Source organism: Aotus nancymaae, unplaced genomic scaffold, assembly GCF_030222135.1.
Source record: "Aotus nancymaae isolate 86718 unplaced genomic scaffold, 86718_ANA_hifiasm-v0.15.2.pri h1tg000036l, whole genome shotgun sequence".
In the NCBI taxonomy this organism is placed as follows: domain Eukaryota; kingdom Metazoa; phylum Chordata; class Mammalia; order Primates; family Aotidae; genus Aotus; species Aotus nancymaae.
The window spans coordinates 29,335,291-29,349,547 of record NW_026988450.1 but is presented as its reverse complement, the minus strand read 5'-3'; the positions used below and the strand labels follow the sequence as shown (position 1 = coordinate 29,349,547).

The window sequence follows — 14,257 nt, the reverse complement described above, 5'->3', positions numbered from 1 at the left end:
GCCTTTTAATTGCTTACATAAAATTCAAACAGGAAAGGAAAGGAGACTATAAAAATTAGCAAAGGTAGAAACCTTAAGATCAACCCTAATTAGATGGGGTTGCTGAATTAGAGATTGAACTAATATGTTCATGAAGGTTTAGGCTTTGTAAGAACCATAGATACCTAGTCAGCCATCTCTTTTGACAAAAAAAGTAAGACACAGAAAAATTCCTAATAACCTACTTATGAGGAATTGAAACCAGATTACACAGCTCCTGATTCTCACAGCTAAACATTCTCTTTTATTTCCTTCAACCTTGTCGAATTAAAGCAACATTCATTTACTGATACACTCTGTCAAAGGATTCCTCAGATTTTTACCATGGAAAAACCTAGTTTCTATTTAGTAAATAAAAAATGCAATCATTAAAAGATGTTGATAACAAAAGATTTAAATCATAGTTTGAGGCAATAATGAGAGTCCAGTCTCAGAGCATTATTTCTTTAATGGCCATACGAACTGGGCACACAGTAATTATTTTTGAAACTCAGTATAAGAATAAATATCTTCAGGCTAGGATAGTCAAAGGTACACCTTTCACAGAGTTTGTATTTTGGGGTGGGTCTGAATTTTCTTGTCTGCCTCACTGGTGAATTCTGGCTTATTTTATAAAATTTAACATAAATTTCAGCTCTTTTCCTGAGTTTCTTGATACTTCTTTCCTAATAGTGGTACATTTACATATACCACTAGTGTATTTCATTTCATTACGGTTATCTCTCCTGCTACACTCTAACCCCCGTAAGATCACTAACTTCTTTTTCATCTCCTGAGTATCTCCTTGGCACATGTGTGACTAATACCTGTTTCAAATAAGTTGAACATTTGTGTGCAAATAGGCATTCATATGATAATAACACCTTGTTATGTACAAAATTTTATCCCCCCAAAATTTATATATTGAAGCCCAAGTTTCCAATGTAACTATATTTGGAGATTGAACTTATAAGGAAGTAATAAAGGTTAAGTGAGGTCGTAAGGGTTGGGCCCTAATCCAGTGGGTTGGTGGCCTCCAAACATGAAAGAACACCCACGTGAGGACACAGAGAAAGGGCAGCCGCTGCAGGCCGGGAAGAGAGTCTTCGCCAGAAACAGAATTGGCCTGAACCTTGATCTTGGACTTTCGGCCTCTATAACCGTGAGAAAATAAATTGCTGTTATTTAAGCCACCAGCCTGTGGTATTTTATTATAGCAGCACAAGCGAACTAACATACATATATGTAAACAAGCAAATGTAGGAGAAAATAAAAAGATAAAAAGGTCTTGCTTCCCCAGATCTCACTGCACATCTTTGAAAACTTTGTCAGCTGCCTTCTGCCTTCATAAGAATTCAATCCTGCCAAGTCAGTTTGCCCACCCAGACAAGCTCAATTCTGATAGGAAGGAGTGGTTCTATTTCTGAATGAACTGTTTGTTAAACCAAGAAGAATGCGGGCAGTATAGCAAAGCTTGACTCTACCGCGTTCCTGAGTGAATTCTGATCAAGACAGACAGCTTTATCAATGGTGTTAGATCTGGCTGCCGGGAACGTGGAGTGCCAGCACAGCCTCTCTCTCTCTCGCTGCAGTGCCTTTGTCCACAGGTAAGTTTCCTGATTAGCACTTCGCCCTCCCTGCCCAGTGTCTTTCCATCCTTGTCGCCTAGAATTCATTCTTCTACAGAGCAGCCAGAGAGTGATCCTCAAAAGAGAAATTTGATCATTCACTTCCCGTCCATAGGCTTTCCGGAGCACTGAAAAGAAACCCCAAACCGTTTACTTTGGTGTATGAAGCCTTACGTGGCCTGCCTCCTAACTTCCTCTCTGACCTCCAAGTCCTGCCAGTCACCCAGTACTTTCCAGCCACACTGGCCTTTTGGTTTTGAACATGCCAACTTTACCCCCACTTTGAGCCTTTGAAGCAACGGTGCTGCTGCCTGAAAAGCTCTGCCCCCATCTTTGCACAGCTGGCTCCTTTTCTTGTCATGCACAGCTGTACTTAAACATCCCTCTTCAGAGATGCCTTCCTTCACCACCCAGTCTACTGTTGTTCCCTAGTTCCTCTCTAACATATCACTTTATTTTTCTTTTCTTTCTTTTTTTTTTTTTTTTTTTTAATTTTATTTGAGACAGTCTCCCTCTGTCATCAGGCTGGAGTGCAGTGGCACGATCTCAGCTCACTGCAACCTCTGCCTCCCGGATTCAAGTGATTCTCCTGCCTCAACTTCCTGAGTAGCTGGGACTACAGGCACACACCACCACACTTGGCTAATTTGTCTATTTTTAGTAGAGACGGAGTTTCACCATGTTGGCCAGAATGGTCTCGATCTCTTGACCTCGTGATCCGCCCGCCTTGGCCTCCCAAAGTGCTGGGATTACAGGTGCGAGCCACCACGCCCGGCCTATTTTTATTTTCTGAACACTTACTCCTATTTGATTTGGTTGTTTTTTGGTTTGTCTTTCTCTTCCAAGCAGAGTGTAAGCTCTAAGAGTACTGGAACCCTGTCTTTCTTCTATATTTACTGGATATTCCAGCATCTAGAGCAGTATCTTCCACAGATGGGCCTCTAAAAAACATTTGTTGAGTGAGTGAATGAACCAATGAACAAACTGGTAGGCTGGAGCCCCAGGGCCAGGCCAAGTACTCATGCAGGGCCCATCTCCCTCAAGGCTCATATTCTGTTCCCATATCCTCAGTCACTTGCACCCTGCTGTCAACAGAAAGGCCCTCTGCAGCCTAGAGACACACTTTCTCAAAAGCTAGATGCTGTTGCTTATGCAGTAGATTAGAAGCCTATAGCTAATTGATTCCCACCAAAGTTAAGCTTAATTCATTGAACACAACATCTTTGAAAATTTCCCTGTCAACTGTTGTCTACTCCCAACATAGGCAATCCTCCTGCTAATCAGTCAGCTCCAGTAAACCTTATAGCCAGACCTACTTTATGACAGATAGTAGCTAGTTCTGTACCTGAATTATTTCTTTGTTAAATCAAGGCCTAGCCTGACTGGATTTTTATTGAGGATTTACTAAGTCTTTTATATGCATTGTTTCCCGCAGTCTGCCCAGCAATCCTATGAGGTAGGAACTATGGTGATTCCTATTTTACAATAATGACTCAAGAGCTGAATACCTTGCCTAGGGTTACATAATGATGGGAGAGTTGTTCGCCTACAAGGAGTGTTCTTAAACACTGTCAGTTTGTTACCCTAGTTTTCATTAGTTCCGACCAGTAAACTGGCTTTATTTACCCATTAATATGGTATGATACATGCTGTCTCTACAGAATTCTGCTTTTCCTTCATTCATCTTTTCTTGAAAAGTTGGAAAGCTCTAAGATCTTGAGATCTTTTTCTGTGTCATAACCACTGATTTAGGAAGTCCAAATGGCAAGGACAACTAGATGCAGATAATCTCTATAAAATAGAATTTGATAGGGGAAATGAATGCTTATCAAAGTTAGAGTTTCTGTTATGAACTACTAATTCCTTTTTAGTGGTGAAGACAAAAATAAGTCATTATTCTACCCTGTTTTGCTTTACTTTAAAGGCATAAGAATTTATTCAAAGATACTTGTATTAATCAAAATATACCTAATACTGTTTTTTTTAAAAATTTTATTATTTGAATGTTTTTTCCTGGATAGTAAAAAGTGTAAAATAATGTCATTATCTAATCCCAAGGAAATTGCCTTAATGTCTTGTTTCTATCAAAATAAAAACAAAAGCAAACAACAGAGCTCTTATTTACAATTTAAATCATAAATAGATGCTTTGATATTTTTTGTTCAGAAATTCTGAAGTGTATGCTTTTTTTTTTGCAGAATTTTATTCCAAAGATATTTGACAATTGATATTTAGAGTAAGATATTAGCATTTAGAACAAAGTCACCCTAGTGATACCAATCTTCTCAGAAGCAATTTCTTTTCTCAGAAGCAAAAATATCATCAGCTTGCTGAGCGTAAGCACCCTGGTCACTGTGTAGCCACACTCTGTTTTGATAGGAATGACCCAGAGATCAGGGAATACTTGGAACATTCTAAGTAACACGTTGTCAACACCTATGCTGCTCTTCAAGATTTAAAATAAGTGAATGCAGCTTTGAGATTGGAAGCCAAGTAAAGGAGCACATATGACAGGTGGTGGAATGCAGACTTGTCCAAAGACTTCACACCCCCAGTTTGCAAAATGTTTTTGCAGATGTTTTATATAGCATGTGAAAGTACATATTTACTAAAATCTTCTACAAACATATAGAATGCTTACTACATATAGTGTAGTGCAGTGCTACAAAGTGTAGTTCAAAAGTCCAACACTGACAGAGATTTATTAAAGAGTAACATGGGTGACAGAAAGCGGTAGCTACATGTCTCCTCCTATAGGAGAAGAGGGTGATTTAGGGCTTGCCTACCTAGGGAAATGATTAATATACTAAAACACCTGTGTTGCCTAGTTAATTAAGTGGTCCTTCTGTCTGAAACACAACTTAGCTGGTCATCTATCTGTGAAGTCATGTCCAGAATAATCTTTAGTTTCAGATTTGAGTCAGATAAAAAAGCTTATTATGCATAATGGATATTGTTATCTGGAAATAAGCCAGGACACCTATGGATGTGGTAAGTCACTGAGAGTGTTGTACTTCGTGGTCTACAAGAGTTAAATGATGGTAGGTAGACTGAAAGATAATCAGATCTTAAATTTTTTACTGTACACCTGACTTTCCTTCTGTTTGGCTCCTCTTTTTTTAACCTGGTTTCCAGCTTTCATGCTTTCTGGTGTGGGAGACCTATTAGGCTTTCTGGGTCACAGAATCATAAATTTTAGAAATGGAAGGAATTTTGAAAGTCATCTAATTCAGCCCTTACTGAATTCAGACTCCATCGTTGCCACAGAGGTCATCCATTTTGAAAATTCCCTGTGATTTCCACTGATAATACACACCAAAAAAACCTATTCCCTTTCCAGCCAGCTCTGTCAGAAGTTCTTGATCATATTAAATTGCTATGAATCTGCCATCCTAAAGCTTCTACCCATTTGTCTTATTTCTGCTTTTTTTTAGTGGGGGAGCATAGAAAATATAGTCACATAAAAGAAGTACTGTCATCTTTTTAATAATAAAGCCTTTCAAATTCAGACAGGTTTAGGGTCTTCTTGCTACTTTTTTCCAATCTGCTAAGCGCCTTCCGTCTCTCAAATTTCTCATTCAACATAATACAGTATTCTTTCACCATCCCCTTCTTGATAGGTTCCAGTTATCAGTGACCCTCTAATTGTGTTGCTTGGAGCAGATCACAATAGATACAGTCAGAAAAGTAAAAGGAGAATGAGATTATTATGCAGATTATACATTATAGAATAGAATATATGCTTCTAATTCAGCCTAAAATTACGTTAGCTTTTTGGGGGAGCAAAACTACATTGTTGATTCTTACTGAGCTTGTAATGATCTAAGACCACCTTCTCACATGAAGTGCCTTTAAAGTGTTTGCTTTACTGTACTTATGCAGTTGATTTTTATTTTTAATTTAACAGAATTTCCTAGGCTGCAGTGCCCTCAGTTTTTAATAAAGAGCATGAACTATAGTGTGTTGTTTCTTTGTTTGTTTGTTATTTGAGAGACAGTCTTGCTCAGTCGCCCAGGCTGGAGTGCAGTGGCATGATCTCTGCTCACTACAATCTCTGCCTCCTAGATTCAAGCAATTCTCCTGCCTCAGCTTCCCAAGGAGCTGGGACTACAGGCACACACCACCATGCTCAGCTAATTTTTGTATTTTTAGCAGAGATGTGTGAGCCACCACACCTGGCCTGTAGTGTTTAAATAATGTACTCAGGCTGGGCACTGTGGCTTAGGCCTGTAATCCCAGCACTTTGGGAGGCCAAGGCAGGGCAACATGATGAAACCTCATCTCTACTAAAAATACAAAAAATTAGCCAGGTATGGTGGTGCATGCCTATAATGCAGCTATTCAGGAAGCAGAGGCATGAGAATTACTTGAATCCGGGAGGTGGAGGTTGCAGTGAGCTGAGATTGTGCCACAGCATTCCAGCCTGAGTGACTGTGTCTCAAAAAAAAAAAAATGTACTCAGAATTGGGGATGCAAAGGGCAGATATCAAACAGGATCTATGTCAAGTCACAAACTCTATTCTAAGCCCTGAAAATCTTGTTTGTTGTTGTTTTTGATTTACTTTTAGACAGGGGCTCACTGGAGTGCAGTAGCGTGATCATGGCTCACTGTAGCCTTAAACTCCTGGGCTCAAGAGCTCGTCCTGGAGCACTACAGGCACTCACCACCACACCTGGCAAATTTTTAATTTTTTTTTACTTTGTAGAGAAAGGGGCTTGCTATGTTGACCAGACTAATTTCAAACTCTTGGACTCAAGCTGTCCTCCTCCCTTGGGCTCCCAAAGTGCTGGTATTACAGGTGGAGCCACCACGCCCAGCCGAGAGTCTTTTTCAAACCAACTTAACATAAGCCTGGTCAGCATGGGATAGTAGCCTTTGTGCTCTACCCTTTCCCCTTCTACTTCCCTTCCTGTTCCTTCTTCCCTCATTGACCCTAGTTCTTGTCCTATAGAAGAGGCTATTTAAAGCACTCTGGATTGCATGGAATCTGCAGCATGGGTCTGATTCTTTTATGAAAGATTGTTTTCCTCTCTCCGACCATTGCCAACCCACACACTCTACTACAATAAGAGTCTCTTAAGTGCTTGGCTTTCCAGATGGTATCCATGAAGTCTCATCTCTTGTTGACAAGGCACAGAAATCACGGCAGACCTAAAGTAGTAGTTCTTCTGACAGAGGGAATTGGTGGAATATGACTTTTCCCTCCATCTTTGCCTCCTGGGGTTGAGAGGAGAGGAGAGGGACAGTTTCTCTGATTCTTGTGGATATCCTCTTACTTCATATAGGTGTTGAACAAGTGTTTGTTGAAAATTCAACAATACCTATTTAATAAGTAACTAATTCAGAGAGACAGAAACAAGATTAAAACAAACCTGAAATTGGGTGGTACAATCAATTTAGAACTTTTCTGTTCTCTTAATGTAGTCAAAAGCACAGGGACTCAGGAATCTGGAGACAGAGATTCTGCCATGGAAGGACATTATTAAGCACATTTTAGGGATGAGGTAATCAGGAAATAACATTTGCCATCAAGCAGTTGACAAGCCAAAACTTGTCTCTTGTATATGGAGCAACTGTTAGGTTCTCAAGCATTGTGCTAGTGATTTTGAAAATCTTAAATCTTTTGGTCATGAAAGTATAACCTTAATGATAGTAAACCTTATACAGCCAAGCTAAAAGGATTCAGCCTTTTGTTTAGATGAAAGTATATGTTAATCTCTTTCATTCTCATAAGGGAAAAACAAATTTTGCCCCTCTCATATTGGATATTTAAAATATGTAGTTCTAACTTTAACCTTCTACATAATGTCAAAACTGCATGCACTTGGTAAGGAGATTAAGACTTGAGTTAAACCAGATTCAGCTTGGCCCAAAATTATCACAAACCATTTGGAGAATAGCTGCCAAACACATTAATCGGTGATTTTTTTTGAACAATTGGGAGACTAGACCCATATGGGGAGTGTTTTCCCAAATAAGCATGAATCTCCATCTCTATCCTAATGATTTTGCTGGAGCAGGTCTGGGTTGGACCCCAGGCATCAGTATTTTCTTTTTAAGACAAAAAACTTTGCAAATCTTCCATAGATATTCTGTGATAGCTCCTAGCTCAGGCTCCCCACAGATATACCAAGTCTGTCACTGTAACCTACAGGGTAATCTCTGGACTTTATCATCCTCTCCCTTGGTGCCAAATCTCCAAACTCAAAGAATGCCTTCAATGAGTTTTGCTTTTCTGTCATTTCTTTTATATATGTTGAAGGTTGCTACTAGACTTGTCTACTTGAAGAGTATTCTAGTATCTTTAGTAAAACCGTATTTGAAGTGACTATCCTTTTGGTTGCCTATTGTACTTTTTATAAATAAGTATTGATGCGGTGAATTACATAAACTCCTATTGATTGTGTATTCATTATGTGCCATGCACTTTTCGTACCTTAATGCTTTAAGCCTCATGTCAGACTTGCAAGGTGTTGCATATTGCAGATGAGTAAATAGCCCAGAAAAGGTAGATTTCTTATACTTGGTCACAATCAAACCTCTGTGCTACACTGAAAAACTTGTTTAAGTCAATAAATGTATATATCTTCTTCTCTCTTAAAATGAAAATTGTATACTAGAAAACACATCCCTTTTTGCTTAGATGCCATAATACTACCAAGTTTGATCCCAGTTTTAGTCATCAGCATATTTCAGGTACCTGAAGCATTTACTCCTTCTGTTTTTCTTTTCTTTTTTTTTTTTTTTGCCCCTTCCATATATATATTCATATTTTGACTAGCAAAAAGTATCTAGTTTGTTAATGAAAATAGACTTCATATGGTTGTTAGGTGACAGGATTTTTCTTTTCCCCTCCCACCCACCCTTCCTCCTTTCATCCGTCCTGTCCCTCCTTACCTCCTTCCCTTTCTCCTTCCTTCCCTCCCTCCCTTCCTTTCTTTCAATTGGATTTTCCTTTTCCTCCTTTCCTTTTCTTTCTTCCTTTCCTTTCCTTTTTCCTTTTGTTTTCTTCTTTTTCCTTTTTTCTGATTTTTGAGATAGGGTCTTGCTCTGTCACCCAGGCCTGAGTGCAGTGGTGTAATCTTGGCTTACTGTAGCCTCGACCTCCTAGGCTCAAGCAATCCTCCCACCTTAGCCTTCCAAGTAGCTGGGACCACAGGCATGTGCCACCACGTCTGGCTAATTTCTGGAATTGTTGTGGAGATGGGCTTTTGCCGTGTTGCCCAGGCTTATATTGAATTTCTGAACTCAAGCAATCCTCCTACCTTGGTCTCCCCAGGTGCTAGGATTACAGGTGTGAGCCACCATGGCTGGGTCTCCCTCGTTTCTTGACACATCTTCTTTTGTAACTTGAGAAAAAATTATAACTATCATTATTGATACCATTTATAATGTATTATATGCATATTCCACATTATTAAAAATGAAATTATTTACTAAACATTTATAAATGCTCCATTTTCGCATTTCACAAAATAAATCAATGCTTGAACAAGAGAAAAAACTTCTGTTTGTGGTGGAACAAAATACTAGCAGGGCAAGGTTAAAAAGAACTTGAAAATTATATATTCATATTAGATTTTTAGAACAAGATTAAAGTATTCAGGATAATTGCAGTTTGAGGAAATGCGCTTTGGTATTAACAGCATGTAGATTTCCAATGGGCATTTATACATATTGTTTATTTGACCTAATAGTAGGCACACTCTAGATAGTATTTTTAAAGTGATAATCATTATTTTTTTCAAGGACTTTTGGGAATAATTCAGGTATCAAAAATTATGATTATAATAATTATTGTATCTTAATTTATATCTTCTAATGACCTGGAATAATAAATTAAGACTTGTGCTGTATTTGAAATTTTAATAATGACTAGAAATACTGGAGAGGAGTAGGACTTTTCTTTTTTTATTGTACTTTAAGTTCTGGGGTGCATGTACAGATCTTGCAGGATTGTTGCATAGGTACATACATGCCATGGTGGTTTTCTGTCTCCATCCCCCCATCACCTACATCAGGCATTTCTCCCAGTGTTAACCCTCCCCAACCTCACCGCCCCCCACTGTCCCTCCCTTAGACCCCAGTGTATGATGTACCCAGGAGTAGGACTTTTTAACATCCTCTCATGTTTATGTTGTTAATCATGGCTTCTGTGCTCCATGGTAGGTGGTACAGTGATGAGCGATACTAAAACACATAGCAATACTTAATCACATCTTTTAAATAATTAGCCACTTATTCAATAGATTGTCTAGAAATCAGTTAGGGGTTATGCAGTGTTACATGCTTATGATCATCTAGGGAATAAAAATAACAAATGGGAGACTCTTCATAGGCATCTTACAGATTGAATGGAAAGAAGCGATAGACTAGACAGGTCAAGGGAACATGGCAGATGGTACTTGGAAAACTGGGGCAAATCTGAAACAAACCAAGTAGTCTGCATATAAAGATTCACTTAATTGAATGTTCAAGATTATTACAGTATTTTATGCAGCTAATAAAAAGGCTTAAAAGTTTGCATTTTGTATATATAATCAATTTTGCATGTAATATCACTTTACGTTATATCAATTTCCAAACACTTAGAATTGTATAAAAGTAGAATAAAATCACTCAACTGCAAAAGATCTAAGGTATTTTCTGACCCTGTGCTTTTAAACGATGATGAAATTGAAGCCCAGACAGTTTATTTAAAGAAGAAAATACATACACATTCCTACATACTCACACACATACACACAGGGACATGGCTGCTGACTTCACATGTAGATTGGTATGACTATGAACATTGGTATGAATTAGAAAAAGAAACAAATTGATGCTAATTAAACCTTTAGAAATGTTTTTCTTCCTCTTGAAAAAAGAGAAAATGGAAACTTTTCTTCTATAGTCTTAAAACTCTAATTAAGGAATTGTGAGAAAGCCAGAAAAGTGTCTGAATGATTTTAATGTAGTAGGATGAAATCATAGATGGTTAATGATTTCAAAAGAACTATTTTAAAACTTCTGAGAATTATGATTACAGCAAGACAGCTAATTTGACTAGCAAAGTCAGAATTCCTCACAATATTCTCTTTGGATGCTGAGGTTCAATCCAAGCTTTGTATTTGTTGGCTTTGTATTACTTAATATATTTATATCAAAGAACTAGTCAGAGAGATTCTCCCTATTTTAAGTCTGTGAGAACCATCAGCAGCATGCACTGACAGATGTTAAAGAATGTCTGTGGAAAGAATGTCAGAAACCTCTCCAAAGGAAACTCTTTAAACCATGCCCTTCATACAGAAATGCAAAACCAGATTTAATTGCCCTTTTCCTATACAGCTCAGACATGCAGGCTCGTTTACTGCAGCATATGGCCTGAGAAAGTGCACAGTGGAAGAGAGCAGTCTTGGTAAAGGCTGAGATTGAATCCATTTAGGCAGGAGCTCACAAAGATCAGTCAGAAGCAAGCACTTGAAGTTAAAAGAAACACACCAAGCAGTAAAAACACAGGCTATTTTCATTTTGAATGTGCTCGGTGAAGACATCCTATTTGCCTTTCAAGACAATAGTATTCTTTGGTTTTAATAGGAAATACAAGATTTCTGCAAAACTGCGTTGGGGGCTTTTTCCCCCCAATTAAAAAAATATGTAAAAATAACATTGCATGAGGCAGTAGATATTGTTTTTAATGATAATTTATTTGTAACCATTGAAAGTAGCTATTTTCCTAATGGAGAATTAAAATAATGAGTTGAATAGTAGTAGTATGGCTTACATTTTACTTCATAGGAAAGAGATTATAAGACTATATGAAGTGATAAATTGTCACCACTCCTAAAGGGATTATGTTTACTGTTCTTTCAAGAGGTCATAGGTAATTGAAAACTTAAGGAAGAGCAGAATAATCTGTGAATCCTCTTAGACCACTGTGTGGCATTAGGCCAGTAGCTTTACTTCCCTGTACCATAATTTTTCTATCTGTAACATGGAGGATATCTCCATATTACATACAGTTTTTTAAAGCAAAGACACAGAATATTGCCTGTGATGTCAAATACACATATGTACATATATGCATATAAACATATAGAAGGGCTAGAAAATGTGATTGACTTCATCATTTTCCAGATTTTACAAAAGAACATTTATTTCTAAAATCAGAACTTCTCAAAAAAAGCTAAATAGCCTAAATGTTTACTTGGTGGACCATATATAAATTTTTTCAGAATACCCAAATATTGTGTGGAGACTATTCATGTGTAGTCTACCAAAATTATTTTCCAGTGACTTTTTTGAGAACTTTGTTTCTCCATTTTCTATGAAGTTGTTTTAATTTTAAAATTAAATTAGAATATATAAAGTATATATTTAGATTGATATTTAACTTTTAAAATAATTGAGGAAGAAAGGCAAATGGATATCAGTTATCATTTGGCATTATAAAATATTTGAGTATTTTATTGACTAAATTGAGTCATCATGTGTTATGGCTGGCATTACATTTTCTTTCCTAATTTCTTTTTAACTAATAAAAATTGTACATATTTATTGGGTATAACATTCTGTTTTGAAACACGTATACATTGTGGGATAACCAAATTGAGCTAATAAATGCATTACCTCATATACTTAATCATTTTTGGTGATGAGAACACAAAATCTACTCACTTAGCAATTACTGAATCTACAACACATTGTTATTAACTGTCATCAACGTGATGTACAACAGATCTCTTGAACTTATTCTTCCTATATAACTGAAATGTTGACTAACATCCTTTGACCTGGTAACCACAGGGGCGCGGGCTGTAGTTCTCTCTGCTTCTAGGCGTTCAACTCTTTTAGATTTCATGTATAAGTGAGAGATCACATGGGGTTTGTCTTACTGTGCCTGTATTATAAAGTCCTCCAGGTTCATCCAGCTGGTATTACATTTTAATAACAATGCAACCAATCCCAAATACCGAATACTTTGCACTTAGACTTTTTGCCATTTTGCTTTTGTAAAATTTTACTTTAAAAGAAAGTTTTAATTTCAGGAGGAAAATGTATTTGAAACTTCTTTTCCCCTTGATACTCTCTGACTTGACATGACAAATTAAAGCAAACACCAGTTTTAAGAACTGACTTGCTTCAATTTCAGTTTACTGTGGTTTTAAAATCTTTAAAAGCAACTTTAAGATGAAAATTCTAGAGCTGGCAGTGGCCCACACCTGTAATCCCAACAATTTAGGAGGCCAGCATGGGAGGGTCACTTGAGGGCAGGAGTTTGAGACCAGTCTGGGCAGCACAGAAAGATTCTGACTCTGAAATTAGCTGGGCATGGTGGTGCATGCTTGTTGTCCTAGCTGCTTGGGAGATGGAGGTGGGAGAGTCGCTTGAGCCCAGAAGTTTGAAGTTACAGTAAACTATGATTGTGCCACTGTACGCCATCCAGGATAACAAAGTGAGACCCTGTCTTTTTTATTTTTTTGAAACAAAAAAGTGGCGGGGCAGGGGAGAAAAAAATTCTTATACAGCCAAATTACTTTTATGTCAAATACAACTGTTTCTCAGATACCAGTGTTAACTTCATCTTGAGCTAACATAAATTAAAATTGGAATTTGGTGGTGGTTGTTAAACTGGTTGTTCATGTTATGATATTCAGAATTAATGGACACTTTTTTCTTACTATTTAGGAAATATCAGCAAGGAACCAGGGTCCGCTTGCGGCTCTTAGATCTGGAACTTACGTCTAGGTTCCTGGGAGGAACAACAGATACAACTATACTAGAGGCTGATGCAGTTCTCTTAGGACTCCTGGAGAGTAAAGACTCAAAATCAAAAGAGGAACATCGTGAAAAATAAATGAACTTTGCCTAGTGGATTCACTCTTTTGATGAAGTCAGATATTCATCAAGAATGCAATTAGAAAATTGTGAATAAATGCTTGAATGAAGATATAATAAATAAAAGCTGTAATTATAGATAACTTGTTAGAATTTTCTTTAGCTATTCCCGCCCCCCCCACCTCTTGTTTTGCCCTTAATGTTTTTTTTTCCTTTGATGGGGACAGTATACACTGTACTGAGAAATTGTCTTTCAATAAATACGTTTCAAGTGCTGTCTATGTGCATGGTACTAGTTTAATCAGCAGTAAACAAATTAGACAAAATTTCCTGCCTTATGGCCCTTACATTCAACTGGGGAAAACAGGCAATAAATAAGTAAAATATATAGTATGCTAGACAGTGATACATGCTAAGGAGAAAAAAGAAGCAAGGAATGGTGTCTGAGTGACAGATTGCTAGCTACATGGGTCTGTGAAGAAGAGTTTTCCAGCAGAAGAAGCAACTAGTGCAAAGCCCCTGAGAAATGACTGCACCTATCCAGATGAAGGACCAGGGAGGAAGCCACTATAGAAGCACAAAAAAAGTAGAACAGAGAGGTGAGGCAGGCTCTGTAGGTCCTAGTAAATGCATTTTGGCATTTATTTACTGATTGAGATGGCAGGTCATTGGAGGATTCTGAGCAGAAGAGGGATATAATCTGACATTTTAGCAGGATCCCTTTGAGTAAGTTAGCTGCGTAGACCAAAGATGAACAAGGACAGCACAGCAAAACCTGTAAGAGACTATC

General features: G+C 37.6%; 1 protein-coding gene across 2 annotated transcripts in view; it reads left to right on the top strand.

The window, feature by feature from the left end:
* The window catches only part of TPD52 (tumor protein D52), a 296,902-nt gene extending 283,154 nt beyond the window's left edge, over window positions 1-13,748 (top strand). For both annotated transcript variants that reach the window (XM_064384294.1, XM_012450938.2), the window contains one exon: window positions 13,318-13,748. In XM_064384294.1, coding sequence (XP_064240364.1) covers window positions 13,318-13,486 — 169 coding nt within the window. In that variant the 3' untranslated portion in view covers window positions 13,487-13,748. The remainder of the gene's footprint in view (window positions 1-13,317) is intronic.
* The last annotated feature ends 509 nt before the right edge of the window (window positions 13,749-14,257 follow it).